The sequence below is a fragment of the Falco rusticolus genome, chromosome 12 (genome assembly GCF_015220075.1).
Source record: "Falco rusticolus isolate bFalRus1 chromosome 12, bFalRus1.pri, whole genome shotgun sequence".
NCBI classification, from domain to species: domain Eukaryota; kingdom Metazoa; phylum Chordata; class Aves; order Falconiformes; family Falconidae; genus Falco; species Falco rusticolus.
Genome location: NC_051198.1, coordinates 18,496,856 through 18,516,994, shown reverse-complemented (window position 1 = coordinate 18,516,994; position 20,139 = coordinate 18,496,856). Strand labels below are relative to the sequence as shown.

General features: G+C 35.1%; 1 protein-coding gene across 1 annotated transcript in view; it reads right to left on the bottom strand.

The window, feature by feature from the left end:
• Positions 1-20,139, bottom strand: part of LRPPRC (leucine rich pentatricopeptide repeat containing) — a 92,413-nt gene that overhangs the window by 51,858 nt on the left and 20,416 nt on the right. Inside the window, exons 12-21 of the mRNA XM_037405353.1 lie at positions 14,853-14,971; positions 14,138-14,231; positions 10,843-10,912; positions 7,755-7,782; positions 5,449-5,506; positions 4,227-4,333; positions 3,937-4,014; positions 3,547-3,600; positions 2,721-2,834; positions 1,376-1,506 (exon numbers count right to left, since the gene is read on the bottom strand). Coding sequence (XP_037261250.1) covers positions 1,376-1,506; positions 2,721-2,834; positions 3,547-3,600; positions 3,937-4,014; positions 4,227-4,333; positions 5,449-5,506; positions 7,755-7,782; positions 10,843-10,912; positions 14,138-14,231; positions 14,853-14,971 — 853 coding nt within the window. The remainder of the gene's footprint in view (positions 1-1,375; positions 1,507-2,720; positions 2,835-3,546; positions 3,601-3,936; positions 4,015-4,226; positions 4,334-5,448; positions 5,507-7,754; positions 7,783-10,842; positions 10,913-14,137; positions 14,232-14,852; positions 14,972-20,139) is intronic.

Sequence of the window (20,139 nt, the reverse complement as noted above, 5' to 3'; positions counted from 1 at the left end):
GCAGCTTAAAGATATATTTTTAAAACTACACAACAAAGCAACAGCATTAAGAACTAAAAGTTTTAAGTATTAAAAGAAACACCTGATGGACTTCGAAAGATGCACCATTAAAATGGGATTAAAAAATATTACCTACACACCCTTCACATCCCCAAAATCCCAGCTGTATTTTAAAGAGCCAAAAGGTTTAACTATTTAATTATTTGGTAGTTATTGCATAAAATAGGGTATTTCCCAGAAGCCTGGGAAAAAAACTCAGTCCATGTGGCTGGTGCAGGGCTATATTCCTTTCAATAAAAGGAAATGAAACTATTTGCCTATAGTAACAAGTCAAAAGCTACTGTTTTGAAGTTTCTGCTATGTATTTTGTTCTTTTTTCTGGAAGTTTTAAAATAAATTCTTTCTCTGTTCTTTTTTTTGGGGGGGTAACAATTCAAAGAGTCACTTTTTAGCAATATTATGCTACACTTGAGGCAGATCAGTAAAACGTGCTAAAGCAGCTGAAACTCCACTAGAAGACTCTGGTTTACTTCACACAAGCTCACCATGAGGATTGTGAGAGTGGTAGTACAGCCAAACCAAATACACCACCATTATGTGCAGGGTAGCAAACTTCTTGATATTCACAGCTCAATCATTTCACGTAATTTCAAGCACTAACAAAGTATAATGAGCACCTGCCTGCAAACCTAGTGTAAAACTAAAGCAAATACTTTGTAGGTGCATCTGAGAGAGAAAACCTGAAAGTAACACATAACTTGTTCTATAATCACTGTAGCATCAGTCTTAAAGGAGGCTTTCAAGGGAAAAAAGGGAAGGGGCAAACAGAAAGATGATCTGTAAGAATCTGTTCCATCTTTTACCTGGGAGCTAATTCTCACAGCCAAGATACAAAGCTCTGAAAGTAAAAATTAAGTAGAATGCTTGTTGACAGTCTTAAAATAATGTTGCTCAGAAACACTGCTATTCTAAAGACAATATAGGTACAGCGCATCCTAAACACATTCTAAGGTGCTTTCTAATACAGAATACAAGTACTTTTTTTTTTCCCCCAAAATTAGGCCAAACTTCAATCTGGATGCTATATATGTTTAAAACAAAAACAAATCAGATCCTACATAGCAATTTGTCTTAAAAAAAGAAAACGAAAAAGATAATTATTGACCATACGAAGTAGCTGCTTCTGATGTTCCATTATACAAAGCAAATTTTTTGTTTCAAAAAACCACACCCATGACTGTTTTAAATGCACATACATTGGTGGGGAAAACTAATTAAAAATGGATGAGGGGGTTAATACTCAACCTACTTAATTCAGTAAGGTCTGTGTATCAGCATAAATCTCTCTGACATGTTTCAGTGCCGGTGTACTTACACTTTTTCTTTCAGGTTCATTGCCTCTTCTACATTATCATGTCGACAGCACAAATTTATTAAGGCTGCATAGCCACCGACAACCATGTCCGGTTCGTATTTGGCTTTCACTTCAAGGGCTTTTTGCATATTCTAAAAAAGGAACAAAGCAACGATGTGAACTAGAGGAAAAGTCAATACGACACTAAGATTCTTCTATGTTCAGTGTGCAGTTACATGACTGCTTTAGTGCTTTTAGTAGTGTAAGATCACATTTGAAAACACAGTGCTGTAATGCTTTAGCAAATTTAAAGAGTGGAAGTTATTTTGCAGAAATTAACTATTTTTCTAAACAGCTTTTAGACTAGCTTGAGAGTAGATTTCTAAATATATTTATATTTTCTTGCTTAACATTTATATTTCTAGTATGTTTTAATGTAAGACTTTTTTTTTATTCCAGACAAACACCATAAACATGATTAATCCAAATTCTAAAATAGTTCTTGTTTATTTGGAATTCATAACAATTTTCACCTGGTACACTGCCAAACACATAACAAAACTACTTTCTAAAGAATAAGAAACTACTTAATGATCCCATAGAAAGCTTATATTTTATACATTCCTATTCATACATTTGACCACTTTGAACTTACAATGGTGTTTGCTTCTAGTCTTATTTCACATGCAAAATTGTAGAGACAGACAGCTGAGAATCACTCTTTCTAAATTGTACTCTTCGCAACAGAGAATATTGTGCTATCATCTGCACAACTGTGACTGTTCCTATATATACAGCTTTATAGGCAGGATCATACTGAACAAGAAACTGAATAAAAGTGTGGTGATACCCCACAAATTACAGACACACACTAAATGAATGTAAACTACAGCTGGACGCCTGCCGAATGAAGGCAAGAGACCCTTTATCTCAGAAGAGCTTTCCTCCTGCAGGAAAATGGAATTTCAATCCCTGCATTAACAACCTAGTAATATTTGAATTGCAAATGACTAGTGCATGTATCAGTTGCTTGACAATCTAGATATAAGAGACCGGAGCCATGGCTTGAAAGGACATTTGGCATGTATGATAAACCTATCAAAGCTGTTACTATCATTCACTTTGCAGATTATTGTAAACAAACTTCAGCAACCCCAAAACATGCCATTCAAGGTGTTGCTGAAATTAGTTAACCTTTTGATTTAATTGCTTTTTGCACTTCCGTTTGATTTATAAGCATCAAACCATGAAACCTCAAGCACTGCACTTGTCTTTGCTTAACTATGTCTTTCCATAATACAGTCATTTATGTCCCTTTAAAAATATAGCTATGTGTTTCCAATTATCTCTGCATTGCTTAAGATACCTCTTCTTCACAAAGAGCATGTATGAGTTGTTTCAAGACATCTGTAATAGGCTGGTTTTCAGCTTTGCACTTTTCTAGCTTCTTCTCCAAAGCAGACACGTCAGATTTAGCACTCTAAATGGAGGTAACAGAAAGAATGTCAATTGCAAAAACACCCTTCCCTGAACAACTTGTCGGATCACTTTAATAAAAGACAGACAAAATAATCCTCTTCTTTCATACTCTAAGAAATTTTTTAATCATTTAAGGTGCTTTTATCTGTTTAAATAGTACATACTAATTGAAGATTTGAGTCAGAATACAGTAAAAAAAGCAGTAAGCAGTGTATCTATGAAGGTCAACGTTACTATTTCTCTCCTACTCAGTTCTTTGTGTTCAGGGAAGTAGGGAATAGAAGCCTGTTTCTTTTTCCATCTCCACTCTGCTCAGATCAGAGACGTAAAGACTTGACACTCCACCATTAGAAGCTGTGTGGATTTATATGGTTCCTGCCATTCAAGTGGATCACTGTAATTTACAAGCATGAATTAAGTCTCACACCACCACTGTTAACTAACTAGAACTTTCAAGAAAAAAATTTACCAGACAGGGAAACTGAGGCATGAAACCTTAGCCAACTCCAAGGTCAAGTATCAGGTCTATGTGAATATCTGGACTGCCTTTACTCTTACTCTGGAAAGTAACCTCTGAACTTCAAATGGTAGATTTAAATAACATTAATATACTTCCATGATCTGAAAGCTAGTGATTACACTTCATCTAAAACCCATATCCAAACATTATTATTACAGTAAGAACAAGCACAGCTATCTGCGAATTTACTTACTTCTGGAATGTTGTCTGTAGACAGGATTTTTTTATGAGACAGTAACCTTGCATCCTAAAACACAGTAAGACAAAGATATCACTAATCCCCCCACAAAAGTTCCATCTCTAAGCAAGCATATCAAGCTAAAAATGTTCCAAGTTAATTATATAATTGCAATGTTAAAAAAAAGCTGTATTCTGCAGCATTATTACATTGACTTGAAAAAAGCACTTGTTAAATGTATCCCTTTCACATATGAAATGAAAACAGCTTCAACGGTGAAAAATCATGGAAAGTTTAAAAGGCTTACATAAAATCACTGCATAAAGGTATTTATGTTGCAAAGGAGAATATATTCACAGAGTACAGATTTTTTAGCTTCAAAGTAATTGCTATAGAACCACAGACCTTAATTAATTCAGGAACTTGAGAGGAGTCCAGCAGTCTGCAAATGCCGCTGCAGTGGGCTGTAGGGATAACTATATTCTGTACCAAGAGGTGGGGAAAAAATTATATGAGTTTTGAAACATAACCAAACTGAAATTTGTCTAACAGAAATTATCTCAGGCGTAATTCAAGTCTCCAGCTCTTGCATGTCATTGAGAAGTGGTCTGGTTGTACTTAAAAGCAGCAATTTTAAATCTAATAGATACATGTCAGGCAGGACAGGCATTATGTAGCAAAAAATGAAATGGTACCATCTTCTTCAGCTGATGGAAGTATTGTCTCAAACGCTCCTCCTTGGCCTGTACCTCTGAGTCACTCATGCTGTCAATCAAGTGATAAAGAAAATAGCCAACAGCTTCTGTGGAAAAAAAACAAGAGAAAGCATTCCACTAAAATTACTGAGACTGTCATGTTATCAAGATTAATTTATAAGAAATCATTTTGGTGTGAGATGTCACCCTGATGAGAGGCTCTGAAATGGCAACAATGATCACTGAGGCATAGAGATTATGTGGTTTGGGAGCACATATCTAACTGGTGAGTGAAAGGAATATTAATTATTTTCAGACCTAGTGACAGCTTTTCAGTACAGAATCTTACTTCAATCTATTTTTTCCACTACTGTGTGACAGAAGTGGTACTGCCCAAGGCCTTCCCCCCCTTTCCTGCCCACTACCCCAAATAGTTGCCACAAATATTTTGTCATTGCTCAGAAAAAAAAACAGATTTCTAACACTTTGCATATTTATTCTGTACATTTTACCCATTATATTCCATTACCAAGCTACATTAAGTATCCTAATATTAATATAAAAATATTTTAACCATTAGATGAACTAATATTGAAGAAGCTGGCTATTACCTGAAGAAAATCAAGACTAAAAGACTTTAGCAGATAGCGTTAAGTGTCTTATATATGAAAGTGTAAAAATATATGGAGTCCTGTAGCCACGAACAGGAAGAGCATCAATTTATTTTCTTCTCAAAGGTTATGCCTTCCCCATATCCCCTTGCCCCTCCAGCCCCACCAGGAGGAAAAAAAGCTCTTATTTAAAAAAACAGATTATATAGAAAAGTATACTTATATCAAAGTAGAAGATTTGGGATGTTAAGTACCATTTTGCTTCACGAAATTGGAAGAGCTACTAAAGGTAAAACTGGGTTGAAAGACTGCATTTTTAAATATTTTTTAAAAACTTTAAACACTGATATTATGTTCATTCTAAATCTTTATTTCAGTCAATAAATTTAGAAAAATAAATCAGCAAGATTTGTTTATAATTCTAAAAAAAGACCTCATGGATCTCACAAAATATGCTCTGATTATTCAAATCAGGATTTTACCCAACATGTTTTCAAATTTCACTTTCAAAAAGAAGCAATCAGTGTTTACTGTTGTAATCCCTCAAACCCATCATTACACAGAAGAACGGATTTGTGGATAAGTTACAATCATAGAAATTGAAACTCTACCAGTTGGTCCTGGAGGCGTCAGGCAATAACGTTCATCCTTGTACAACAGTTCTGTTATCTGGTAAGACAGAATAATCGTACATTGCAGCCAAAAGAAGCAAGCAAGGACAAACAGTATCTGAAATTGAATTCTCAAAATAATAAAGCATTTCTCTGTTAGAGTATTATTCTTTACCACATCATAGTAATTCCCTAAGAAATACAAAGAAGTTTTTTTTTTTTTTTTAAATAATAGGTTTTTCTTGGAAAAATATTGCAAAGAGAAATGCCTTCTGAGGTATGGCAGTAAGACAGATACTGTAGTATTCTGTTTATGTATCATTTCTGTAGAAAGTTAGCTATCGTTAAGACATCGCTTAAAGCAAATATTAACTAGTGTCACTCCTGGAGATACTACAATTATGTTGCAATTTACTGAAAGGCTGAAATCGGCCCAAATATATAAAGAAAATAGAGGAACACAATCTATCATGCTTTGCTAGATTTAAGATAACTAGTAGAGCTGTTGTAAACAAGTGCAATTTGGAATGATAAAATATGCATCCATAAAAATTAATTGCGTTTAACTATATTTAGCACACGTACCATCAGTCATACAAACTGAAGGAATACACAGATTTTACTTCATCATAGCAAAAGAAGCATTTACGATAAGTCCCCACATCCTACCTACCAATACTTTAACCTAAACTATATAACTTGAAAAAAACCATTTGACTATTCTTAAGGAAATACCATCATCTGTAGTTAAAAACTGAGATTTTAAGCATCTCAATAATTTTGCTTTATCTGCCATGATTCTAGAATGCAATCTCAAAGAAGTCAGAAGGAGATACATTCCCCCTGTTAAAGTGCTGTGTTTTAAGTAATGACAAATGAGAAGGAGCCCTCAGCTTTAATTGTTAGTGAAAATGGGAGAAATAAAGCCAGAAAATACCAAATGTGCAGTGGAATACAATATCTATCACTTCTCATTCTACAAACACCATGGACACTGTGCACAGTTAAACTACAGCTGTCTTCTGCCCTTTTGCCCTCACCCTCCTATGACAAATCAACACACGCTACAATAAAATCCAAGAAAGTCATAACTACACAATTCTCCTTCTGAATCAAATCTCAGAATAGCAAAAAGGATGGATTACAGGAAAAAAAACCCAAAACTGAATGTGTGGTATCATTTCTAATGCTAGATATCTATTTATTTCCCAAGTTAGCATTTCTTATTTTAAAAGGTTGATACACGTATTTACTCAAAAATTTAGTGAAGACAACAAAATGTGTCTTTCTTTCATTGTGGAAAACAGCAGAATTAACTCTAGACACCACTTCATGTGCAGACCACCATTACTTCAGTTCTCTGACTGTCCTTCAAAATTAATTTCTCAATGGGAGTAATAAGAGATCCCCTTTTTTCCTTTCCCTATCCCCCCTTGTCATTTTTTAAATGCAAAAAAGGAAAGATAGAGGCAGAGGACAAAAAACATCCTCTCACCACAGTCTTTACACAACAGAAAATGGTAGTGAAATAAAAAAAAAAAACCCTGCACCTCACAAGCTGTACCCGATTTATATGTATCGTTAATCAGTGACTTTTCAAACTACAATTTTCATTTCATTCCAAGATTTCTCTGCAAAAATCTAAAATATACTGCAAACTATGTACTAGTTCATTAGTTCACCAGGTACAGTGTCAAAGAAAAAAGACAAAAAGCACAGTGCATCTCTTCCCAAATTCCACATCAGGCAGTATCTGCCAACAGCTCTATTCTAGTGCTCTGCAAAATTTATTGATCAAGTTATATCGTAGTGTCTTCCTAATGCAGCCCATACCAGAGAGGGCAAGATGATCCGTCACTTTCCCTTGACTTCATCCAGGTGATTTCTTTTATCTGGCACTGCCTTCAATGTTTTATGTTATATGACAAAAACTTTACAATTCTAATTGTACCTTATTATTTCATTAGCGCTAGCGTGGGGATGCAACAACTACAGATTGCAAAACCATGGCAGACTTTGTTCTGGAAGATATAACTATATACTACCTTCAGCTACAACATCAATCTAGAAATTGGAGTGGCTAACGTACACTCCATGGTAACACTACATTTGATTTTTCACAATTACACTTAACTATCCAATTTGAAAACTCAACTTTATACAGTTGTAAAATCTGCCACTGACAAAAGTCTTGCTCAAATTAATTGCTACAATTATGGGGCTTACAATTCAGATTTACAGTAACATATCATAACCATGTAGTGCCTAAAGAACTTTATTTTATTTACAGCATTATCTCCACTTACCTTGCTCCAAAGATGTACATCATCTGAGCTGAAGAGGGCAGCAAAGGATAACAAATTAAGAGCAAGACAATGATTTTACTGTTCTTTTAAAAAAATAAACCCATAAATCCTTTACACTGAGGAACTTATAAAATAAAAAAAATACAACATAATCTTTGTAGTCTTAATTATCTGTTTGGATTGCTGCATTATTTTAAGTTATTCAGCAGAAACTATGACCACATGCAGTATAGTAAAAATACAATACTTACTGTGTATGAAGTTGATTTAAACTGAAGTTGGCAATTATTGTATTTTAATTTTATTGAAATAATTTAATAAGTCACTATTTAGCATTTAAAGAAAATAAGCTTCATTTAAGTTGCACTTTACATAGCAAACACTTGATATGTGGAATTTGCTAGAGCAAAAATCTAGACCTCTCTGCATTAAAATTCCATTTTGAGTATAGAAAGACAACTACAGGCAGCTATAAATTCATTTATACCATACAGAAAAGCAAATAAGCAAATCTCTTAAGGTATTATGTTTCTTATGGAGAGATAAATAGATAATATTTACAAAAATAGAAAACAAAACACAGGAGAACTCTTAACTTCTCCTTTCCTAGAACAGGACAGAGCTCAATGGAGAGCACTTCTCTGTACATCGTCAGGTTATAACCAAACATCACATATTAACCAGTTCACTAACATATAAACCCCCAACATATTATGTTAACTACAAAAACTCCTGACATATTCCTGTAATTTACAGAACATCAAAAATCTTGCTAGAAGCTATAACTTTTCAACAACTATAATGCAGCATTAACCTAGACAAGGTTAAGAGAAGAAAAACTTATGACCTTATTTTATCTTCCTATGTCAATCTGAACAGCTGCATAGAAACTTGAAAGCATTCACAGAAGTTTAGGATTTTATGCAGGAGGTTTAAGCCTATGAAAGAGTTATTGTTTTTGTGGAGCTGCCACTTGTATTTGAAAACGAGTCAAATGTAGGTCCACACAGTGCAGGGGCAAAAAATAAATTGCTATCTGTGAGGTTAGTTAAGCTTTCCTGGGTGAACTTGCTCCACCACTGACAGCATGACAATGAACTGCAGATATCAAATGCATCAATTTCCTAAAGTACTTCACTCTGAAATAGTAATGGTACATCAGGCAGATAGAATGGGAATACTTCAAAGCAGTACTAGAGGAGAGCAGCTTCAAGAATAATCCATAAACTAGTCTGCCACAGACATTGTTCATGTGTCCCTGGTGTCCATACCCTGTACTTTTGTACGCTGGTCCTAAACTCCACTCACTTGAACATTCGAGACCTGCATTTAGTCATAAAATTTTGCTGGAGTCTTTACAGGAAGTACAAGTATTCTTTTCTTCTATCCTATCATACCCTCAAGCTTTATTTTCAGGCTGTTCTAGCCATTAAGTTTAAAATAGAAAAGGAAACATGAACGGACACACTTTCAGAAACACTTTCAGAAACAATGTAAAGGTTAAATTTGGGCACAGCCAACCTTGTACATCCTTTCTGAAATCAGGTAGCAATAAAAGCAAACAAGAGAGATTAAGATTAAAGAAATAAAAAAAATAATGTATTCCACATTTCCAAGTGGCAAGGAGAAGGGGGGAAACAGTAATCCTTAATTTCCCTCAGAATTCTACGGTTTTAGCCCAAATGTCTGATATCTATTGAAATCACAACAGTAACTGTTCCACCGCCGAGGAGAGTAACTGTTTTGATTCAGTACACTATGATTATTCAGCAGCTAGTTTTCCTAATACAAGTTGGTAATGTCTCAAAGATACTTTAAATCACCTTCTGAACACCTGTACAACTATCCAGTGGTAGGGCTATTTCGTGCCAGCATTTGTTGTGTGTGACATCGGTATGGTTTGCTTTCTAGTTTAAGTCTTTCTTCAACTGAATATTTATCTGTACTTACAGAGAGAAAATGTGTTCAAAAATCTGTTACTTAAATTAATATATCTGAAATGAATGATTCTGGGGCTGACTACTAAAAGCGATAGTAAAAGACTCCTCTTGGATCCAAGATGTTATTCCACTTATCCCTTGATGGTCAACTAAGGCCCAGTTACCAAACCCAGTTTGAACACTGGTTGTTTTTTTCTCATCTTTTTCCCATGGTAGAGCAGGATCAGCTAGATAGAACTTGCAATTTACTAGGAAATTATTTTAGTCATATTCACCTGGTATGTTTTACTAATATCCAACCTAAACATAGTTGTATCTCATATAGCCATTACAAAATTTTAGGAAAAAACTTAGTCCACAAAATCAGCCTTCCAACACTGACCCTGAGAGACATTAAGTGATTTCTCTGGTTCACAGCGGTGTAGGTATGTTGTAAAAATCCCTCATTCAGTCTTAAGTGCTTGACTGGGGCAAACAGTGAACAATAGAAATGCTTGCTAATCCACATATACTTGTATAAGTGTAAGACAACGCTCCAAGTTAGCAAGGTAGCAAGGAGCCCTCGTTGCAAAACAGGACCCACAGTGCTGTGAATACAAAGTCATGGTGATATAATACAACAGCAGGTGTTACACATGAGCATTTGGGAGTCATATTAACCCAGAAGGCACAGAAAGCTATCGGATATAGTAGAATATGCCTGGCTCCTACTGGTACTTCATCTTCATTAAGCACCCATTTACTTTAATAGTTAATAGTGATAATCTTTAGGGAAATCTTACATTAGCATAGCAGCTTATAAACAAAAAAGTGAATCAAGATAACGCCTTGAACGTTTACTACACTGAAAAGTTTATACACTGTCAAATACCACAAAACAAACAAGAACAGTGAAGTTATTTTTGATCTGCTATATGTAACAATTGTATGCTCATATACAAGCAGACACAAGAAAACCACGGAGAGCCAAGAGAAACAAAGATACACCTCAGATCTGCTACACCTGGAACCCTACTTTTAAATTTTCAAACACAGAGTTAGGGGGTGGGGCAGGGGAAGACTTCACAGACTTGTACTCAACAAGGCAAAAAGAGAGGGAACTTTGCTACAGGGGCAGGGCGCGAGAGGTAATCATATAACTACCTTACCTTTTAAAACCCAAAATGAGGTTACTTCTAAACTGACGAATATCAATAGGAGGTGTGCTTGCTGAAGACACTGTAAATGAAAGAAATGTTTCTAAATAGTGATTTAAGAAAAATCCCTAAACTGCAACAACTCAGTAGGTCATGTAAATAGGGTGTCATTAGAAGAACTATTTTGTTAGTTCAGTAAACGCTGACAAACATTTGTCTAACAAAATTTCAAATACCAAAGTATTTGAAACAGTCTTGGGTTTATCAGCTCTAGATCTGCTCCATTTCAAAAGGCATCACATATTCTAAAAGACATATCTTTTCCCTCTTCATTGCCTTTAATCTCAATAGTTAATACATTAGTCTTTTATACAAATTAGTAATTGGAGTAAGCATCTTATCCGTAGAAAAGTTCAAGACCAAAAAAACCATTCTGTTCCAAAAAGCAGAACAAACCCCAAACAATCCTAATCAAGAAAACTTGATATTAGTGTTGCAACAAAGAAGATCCACCAGAGATAAATAGTTCACTGATTGTTTCAGACTGAATACCTGCCTTAAAAGGCTTTACAATTTTGCCTTCTGTTTCTTTTTTTATTTAAACAAACAAACAAAACATATGACACTTCCTTAGGTGTTTGCTTCTGCTGGTGTAAACTGCCTGAACAAGAGAGAAAAAGTTCCATCTAAAGTACTATCCACTTAATTAAGTTCAACATATGGGGAGAAAGATATACCTTTATAAATGTTGATATTTAGAGTACTGGTTGAACATAAAGGAAACTGTAAAATTACTTGAAATTAAACGTTCCCGAGAGGTCATTTCCAGGTATGCCTTACATCCTCATCTTTACATAATTTCTTGGCTAAATATTTCAAATCATTCTACCTCCTTCCTCTAGAATTGCTGTCTCTCATTCCAGCACTACAGCACACCCAAAAAAAGCCCAAAACTAGTAGTACATGCATTTAAGTCCTGTATGAAGTTATTACCATCTGGCTTCACTATCACAACAGAACTAACCCCTCTAGAAACCTGAATGCACTGGGCCCTTTCAGCAAGGGCTGCAATACGGTACACGGTAGAAGAGGACTGAAATAAAAACACCAGCTCTTGTAGGAACCTGGGGAATAAAAGGCAGGAACAGCATACTAAAACTACTCCTTAGTCTAACTCCAGGCATTTAGAAAACTCAAAGTTTTAAATGTTAGAATGTTTATTTTAGTTTGAAAATCCCAGGTAAAGTTGTTTTCAAGAAACCCTCAATACAAATCCTCCTCCAGTAGTACATTAAACTTTTTGCTCATAAAAAGACAAGCAGAAAAGCATCTTAGTATGCTCAGCTGCTGCTGACAATTGGCAACCTGGTTTCCTTAGCAACAAACAAGTCTGAGAAAATCAAGGGGCTGACAATGAAGTGGAATGGAACGGCATGATAAAGGGAAAAAGCGGTTCTCGTGTACACCGCCTTATGTGCCCAGATTCCTCAGCTGATGCTTCGTAGTTTTCATCTTGTCAGTAGCAGAAATCTATACATTATAAGGCATAAGAAGCTGAATCAATACACCTAGATAGCAACCAGCATTAATAACCAACCTTCGCCTCCCCCGACTACACTGATGAGACAATCTTGAACTACTTTCCATATTGCATTTATTTTTTCCTTCTTTGTAATACTGCAAAAGGAGCCAAGTAAAAAAAAAATAAATCGGTTGTTTAATATCTGTGCCTTATCATTACATAGGTGCTAATTAGATTTACTAGCATTCATTTCAGCTTTGTAAACTATTTACAGGAGCACCTTCCTTTAAAGCGCAAGTTCAAAAGAAATTTTCTATGTCTCCATGAATTATTAACCCTAGTCTTTGTAAACAGAAATACCACTACAAGATTTAAATTCAACACAGAGACAACAGCTAAATAATGTGCTAGGTAAAACCGATTTAATGACAGGAAGACAGAATGCAGCCTACTATATGTGCCTGTATCATACTTTCAATATCATATATATTTACCATATATCAGGCACACATGTATTTGTGCCTTATAACACATTAAAATCTGACTATCTCAGTTAATCAAAATTAGTGTGCAGGGGTGGTTCTACTCTTTAATGCAGGCAAAAAACCCCGAACCAAAACTATTTCACCTTTCAGAAGAAATCTCATTGTTTCTAACTGTTATCCTTTCAAAAAAATTTCAAAGTTATTTTAGGTACTTCATTTTTCATGGTTAATGTGGGGGGTTTTGAAATAACAACAAACAAAACAATGGCAGAATGTAAGGTGAATCTTAATGATTCACTAATTGATAAATCTCCAATACACAAATTAAATCACTGATTAGTAACTACTCATTTAATTTTCTCATTTTCAACACAACAGTTTCCCAGGGTCATTGCCGATAGACTACATAATTCTATATTTGTTAAATAAAACAGTTAATGACAACTGCAGCAAAAGACTGCTTAAGCTTTTCCCTGAACCTTGGACACATAAAACTTGTCTGAAAAGAGATCCTTCTGTACCAGATTTAGTCCAAATTTAGGTGTTTTATTATTGTCTCAGTACACAAGACAAACAAAAGCTGTATTTGTTTTAAATTTTGAAGACAAACATTTATTCCTACTTAATCAGGCAAATCATCCCCTCTCATACACTCAGTCAATGAGGTATATGAACTTTTGCAAGCACTGAGCATCAGAAGAGTCTTTGGAGAAAACTCTTAGGAAATGATTAATTCATGCTGTTACAAGTTCACCACCTCATTAACCCATCAAATTTGTACACATAACTTCCATGACCAACAGATCAGCAATATACCCTCAGGTTAATGTCAGTGCCAATCAGTTCTTCAAAGTTGGTTCTTTCATTAATCATTCTGTAGTACTTCAGAGCTGCATTGTTAGACTAGCATCCTGTTGTAATTGATGCTGCAAACAAAAAAAAAATCCCCACACCAACTTAACAGCCACTGTGCAAGGCAAATTGTTTCCTTAAGCCCTCTTCAGTACAAGAGGATCACAATCCTATCACAATCACAGCAAAGCTGTGATTTGTAAATATCTTATATGTAAATCTCACGCCCAGGTTCAATACTAAAAAAGAATTTAACCATTTGTTATCCAGAATGGGTAGTTTCAAACAGTCCGACATCTCATCATAGAGGACCTCATATTATAAAAGCTTTGCTCAGCTTTCCCATGTATCTTTAAACCTCATACATTAATACACGTAAATCTCTTAGTCTCAACCAATCAACGCTACCGTCAAGTATGCAGTAACACACAACTTGAAAAATACTTACACAGAGAAAAGACATTGTTCAGTCTTCCATGTGCTGCTTCATATCTTATTTCTGCTACAGAGAGTCCAACAGTTTCAAACAGGCACCCATTTTTCTAGGATAAAGCAATCAATCATTGAAAGTACACACAGAGAAGACCTGATACTTGGTATCTGTAAAAGTTTCCTTCCCAAAGGACAGTGGTATTCTTGTATTGATAGCTGTTGAGAACATAGAAGATGCTCTACAGAAGTCTACATGGCTAGCTGGGTAAGTTGCTACTGATCAAAAATTATCCAGCTTTTGTACTGAAATCAATTGCAAGAGACAAAATTACTAGAGGCAGAAGAAGTGGGACAGTTAAACCTAGTTTGCAATAATGAATTCTTTAGCAGGTAAAAAAACAAAAAAACCAACCAGAAACAACTGTAATCTCCAGTTTAAAAAAAATACATAATTCATTTTAGTTTTCCACTGCAGGAAACAGAAAGCTAGTAAGTCTTGAGCAAAATATTTTGGTTAGCTCTGGAGAAGAGACAGAAAAGCAGCAGGAGAAAGACAAAGTAAACATACCATCAGTGCAACAACAGTTTCAAAAGTAGTCTAAATATTCTGAATAGGCTTCATCAAACCAACTTCATGTTCAGAGCACTACTGGGATCTAAAGCCTTCACAGACAACACAGAAAAATAAGCCATACTATAGTCATTTTTATGAATTCTAAATGTAAACTCACCTTCATCTGAGCACGGGCGGTTTCAATATCAGCAAAATTTTGAAAAACATAATCTGTGTATGTTTCTGCATTAAGTTCCACCCCCAACTCATGCATCACTTTGAGGACCTCAAAGATACCTATCAAGGCAGAAATGGTAAGGCTAAACATTTCAGAAAAATGAAAACCTGAGAGTCAACATTTAAAAATACATGGTGCTTTTAAACAACAAGGACTTGTTTCCTCAATGTCCCTCCTTGATATTGCCACACAAGATCCTATACTTTTATTTTAGGTGTTAATATTAAGCTGTTAACTGTGAAACTTACAGAGATTTACGAAACCTCCTGTTCCATGCTGTACTACCAAAACCATGAAACTCTTGGCTAGTTTGGAAATTGCTAGTACACAAACTAATCTTCTAACACAGTGAATATATGACAGTTACTCTTAGTCATGTTTGTAAAACAACTTTTAGAGCTGTATATCAAAACGTCCATATTATTGTGCATAAAAAACAGATCTGACATTTGGTGTAAAGTATATATAACCAAATTCAAGATACAAATGCATTCCTCAATAGGTAATACATTCTTAGCTTTGTTCCCAGTATCCAACCCTGATCAGCAAGGCATGTTTTCAAGATTTCTCTCTAGATTTGTTTAAAACAAAAAAAATTTTTGTAAGTAAATAGGTTTATTATCAACGCATCAGCTTCAAACTGGAAATCCAGAAAAAGGCTGGAGTCTCCCAAGCCCCAGTAAAGTGACATTATAACTTTTACAGGGTTCAGATCAATTCACACAACTAGACTGTGTATTACTACTGTAGATACACATTTGAAAACAATAGATACCAAATATTAATAGTTCAGCAATTACAGTGTAGAGTTTAAGAGTATATGTCACACTTTTTAACTGCTCGCACTCTTCTGATTTGCAGAAACTTCTGACAGTAACCCTAGCTTACAAACTCTGAACCCCTGTCAAAACCAATACAGGTATTACCATTTTTTGCTGGTCTAAAAACGATTTGTCAGTTGCTGCAGGACACCAGTACCAAACAGCATATGTTTTTTTCAACTTGCATTTCATACTTATTACTTTAAAAATGTCCAAAGTCCCTGTCTTTGCCCTGGAGTGCCACCTATGGAAAAGTGACACTTCCATGAATGTTTTATGCAGTGCACTATGGTGCAAATAATCAAATGTGAATTCCCTTTGAGCACTTGAAAATACATGCAGGCAAGTCACACAAGATTAAAGTCGCATCATCTGTTCGAGTTTGCCTTAAACAAAACCCTGATTTTGGCCCAGAATCTGCAAAAATATGAATAAAGAATTAATTACAGTTAAGTCTTTCCTGATACCTTTCAAATTTTGACAGCTAGTTTCTCTTTCGTATTTTCCGTTTCCCAGATAATATATTAAGTCCTCGTATGCTGAAACCTTTTCCAAAGTAACTCTATCACTAGGAACTAGTTTGAAGACCAAGAACAAATACCATAGTGAATAAAGTGTGGTGAATGCAGGAGATTTCAGTTCAAATTTGTATCTAGAACAGCGTAGCAAACAGGCTTGTTAAGCATTCCCTTTCCCTAGTAGACGTTTGTCACAAGTGTCTACTAGGGCACAGTTCCTGAGCAGAAGAGGGGCCATGCATGAAGATCAGAACACCAGAACAACAGTGAGATGCAGATTATGGAAGAATACCAGTACCAATACTGCACACACCCAAAATACCTGCAAACTTAAAAAAATGCTACCACACACTTCTTCGCTTCCAAGATGGCTGATGTACAATTTTTTTAGGAGACAGAAGATTAATGAAAACTAACACAGAATCCTACAATTTTACATACATTTTCTATCTCACAAAGAGTAGAACTAATTTATTATCAGATATATCTTCTACAATACAGAGCCATGAAACATTACCACTTCAATCAAAATACTAGGAAATTGTCAAATACATCCTGAAATAGGATTTGAGCATTATGTGTGTGGACTTTGAGAAATACTTTGCTCCTCATATTGGAAAATACACTAAACTGTTCTCTCTCCCCAAACCAAAGAACAGAGACAAAAGTGCCGTCACATTTATCTAGTACACTGGTCTCCCACACTTTTTTGAGAACACTCGCAGTACATGTGTATTTATTTAGAAATTATATATATGTGCTACTATACTATTATGCCCATCATAAAACATACACAAAAATAGGATGATTAATTAAATAATTTTTATTTTATCTACTAACAGCCTGCTCACACGCCAGTGTATTGCCTGGCACACTCCATTTTGGAGACCACTGATCCAAAAGACTGGATATGACTAAAACCCACAGTAAAGTCTCCTAGCCATTCCCTGCTGGATCAAGAACAGGTTTTTGAGACCCTGGGCTGAAATAGGTAAGCACTGCAGGAGTTTAGTATATAAAAATCAAATAATTGAGTGATTGGAAAGAGGACAGAAACAGGGAACAAAATACAGCCAAGCTTCTGTTCTCCCTTTTGTCAATACTGGAAACAGCACTCAAAACATCTCAACAGAACAGATTCCACCCTTGAATCAGTATATCCAAGAACAAATACAGAAGAGATTAATTATAAATAGTCACAGTATTTCTGTGGTAGAGCACAGCAACTTGCTGCTTTTGAAGAAGTGAGAAGTGAGGCCTGCATTTCAGTCCACCTTTCATTTCCCAAGTTTCTCAAAACAAATTGTGCCTTTTTCTAAAGCAGTCCCATCAGAACAGGGAGGATTTCTAAGGTGGTTACATACAGTTCCACATGTGCAAGGGCAGCAAAATTGGGCTTTAAGCAGTTTACTAAGAAAATAAGAAAAGAAACCTCCAGATCGAAAAGTGAGGTTGCATCCAGGGAAACAACACAATACTTGACATATTTTTGCTATGCTGTTAATTTCAGATGAACTCTGAAAGTTCTTTGCCTGAAAACTATGTCTACCTAACAGGATTTCAAGCAGCTTATTTGTGAAATTGCCACCCTTATTCCTGTCTAGACTAAGACTTCTATCTCCATTAATTCCCAAAGTAAAAATTTAATTCACTAACCATGCTTTGTGTATATAACAACAGTTTAGTAGAAACCAAAAGTGAAATATACAACTGACTTCGAAACTGTCTTTAAGAAAAAATATTACACAAAGATGAAGGGAAGCTATATAATATTCAGTTACAAGTGTAAGTCAAACATTTCTGCTCATTTATACTAGGCCCTCCTGTTTTTAGTGTATCATCTGACACAGTATGACTGTCCGTGCCACTAACAGTTTCAGATTCACTGCACATTGATCTTTTAAACTCTGCAAGCACTTTCCATTCTTAAAAGCCTAATAGCATTTACTCAGATAAATGGTACTTTTATACATATATATACACACACTTAGATACTATGGAAGTAAGTAATTATCAACTTATATAACAGATGCACATAAAAGCAAGAATGCCCCATCTGAAATTATTTACTTGTGTAAAATGACTGAAAAAAGCTGTTTGCTATTTCAGAGCAATTAACTTCTCTACAGTGTATTTAAAAATGGCCTCGTTTAGTTTCATTCCTCTCAGCCACCATTTCACTGCTACTTTTCTTTCAAACTCAATTCCCTAATACAGACATTAGGGAATTTCCTTTGATATCCAGTGTCAGCTTTAGTTATAATAAATGTTAACTAAACATATAATTTAATGTTGTTACTAGTTATATTTGGGTCACATTATCCATACTGATTCAGGCATTTTTACCCTGCAGTTCTAGATAGGTTGTTGCTTATATTTTGTATTCTTTAATGATTATTTAGTCCATTGTCTACATCCTATCAGATTTTTAATAGTTCTTCCTCAAAGTTCTCCATTTTCAGCTTTAACTACACCAAGATACAAAATTGCACACATTAGGCCAGGCATTACTACTTCGTAGAGAAAGGAACTACTACCTCATTTTTTGTATGAGATGTGCTGCAGTGTTTGTCTATAATTTTGTTCATACATCTCTGATATTTTTTGCTGTTAGAAAGCACCATTCTGTTCATTTACTGTCTGCTCTCAACTTTAGGTTCTCACTGCAGGATTATTTTTTGCTCTATTATTTCTATGAAACAATTTCAGGGTGGGTGGGGTGTCTGTCGTCCTCACCCCCCCCCCCAGCTACTTTCCTTCAAGCATATTGGTTATATTTTTTGATACTGGATCTCATATATTCATTTTTTTATTATTAAATTTCAAAAAAATGAATGTGAGCTTACACATGGAAAAGAACAAGACAACTTGTTTCACTGCAGCAAGAATAATTCCACTGATTCTTCACTGCAGAAGAAATTACTTAGATAACTTCTTATGTATTTTAAAAACTGCAAAATCACCCACAAAAATGTGTTTGCAAATGCACAGTATTATCATACAGCCATATGGAAGTTTATGTATCCCATGTCTTTCCAGATAGAAAAATAAAGGCTCCCTAGAAAATGGCAAAGAAAGTCAGAACTGAGAGTTCCTTCATCAGTTTTCTTCTGATGACTTCCAGCAGGAACTACTAGCCAAAACACAGTTGATTTCTACACTAGAAGAATTAAGGCAACCTCTGATCTTGCCAAAGACCAACAGAGGTCTGAAAACTTAAGTTTCTCTCAATGCTCAGATATTGCTTCAGTTTTGGGAGCAAAGTCTACACCTAAAAATACTTCCAACGTCTCTTATTGCGTCAGTGAGGTGAAACTTCCCATGGAATAACACAAAGCATGTCTTTCAGTAGGCAGCATCCATGTAGAGAAGTATGACACCAATTTCATTTTACTTATTTTTGGCAACATTGTATTTCAAGTAAGTCACAAAGGACCCAACTAAAACAATGTTGCCAGACTTTTAAAATATCATAGAACTTTCAGGCATTCGAAAACATGGGAAGATAAACTTGGGAAGTAGTCTAGCAGGAACAGAGCCTAAGGAGTTAATAAAAACTGAATATTGTTTTCACAAAGGCTTTTTGAAAAAGACTTGAGACATTTTTATAGCCAGAAACAATTAGGGAATACTTGTTTCAGCATTTCTTCCAAACTGGAATGTGACTGTATATTTAAGATAAAATTGCGATATGAAGAGTCTGCTAAAAGCACTTTTTTTTTGTTTGTGCATTTTGTTTGTCACCCAGTGTCACACTAACAACTCTGCATCTCATTCTAAAGCACATTATACTGTGAGATAAGATGAAAAAGACAGTTTTTTGTTTCCCCAAGGGGGAAGTACTTCTGTTAAAAGCATCTTTTTACAATACCATTCTTTCTGAATTAC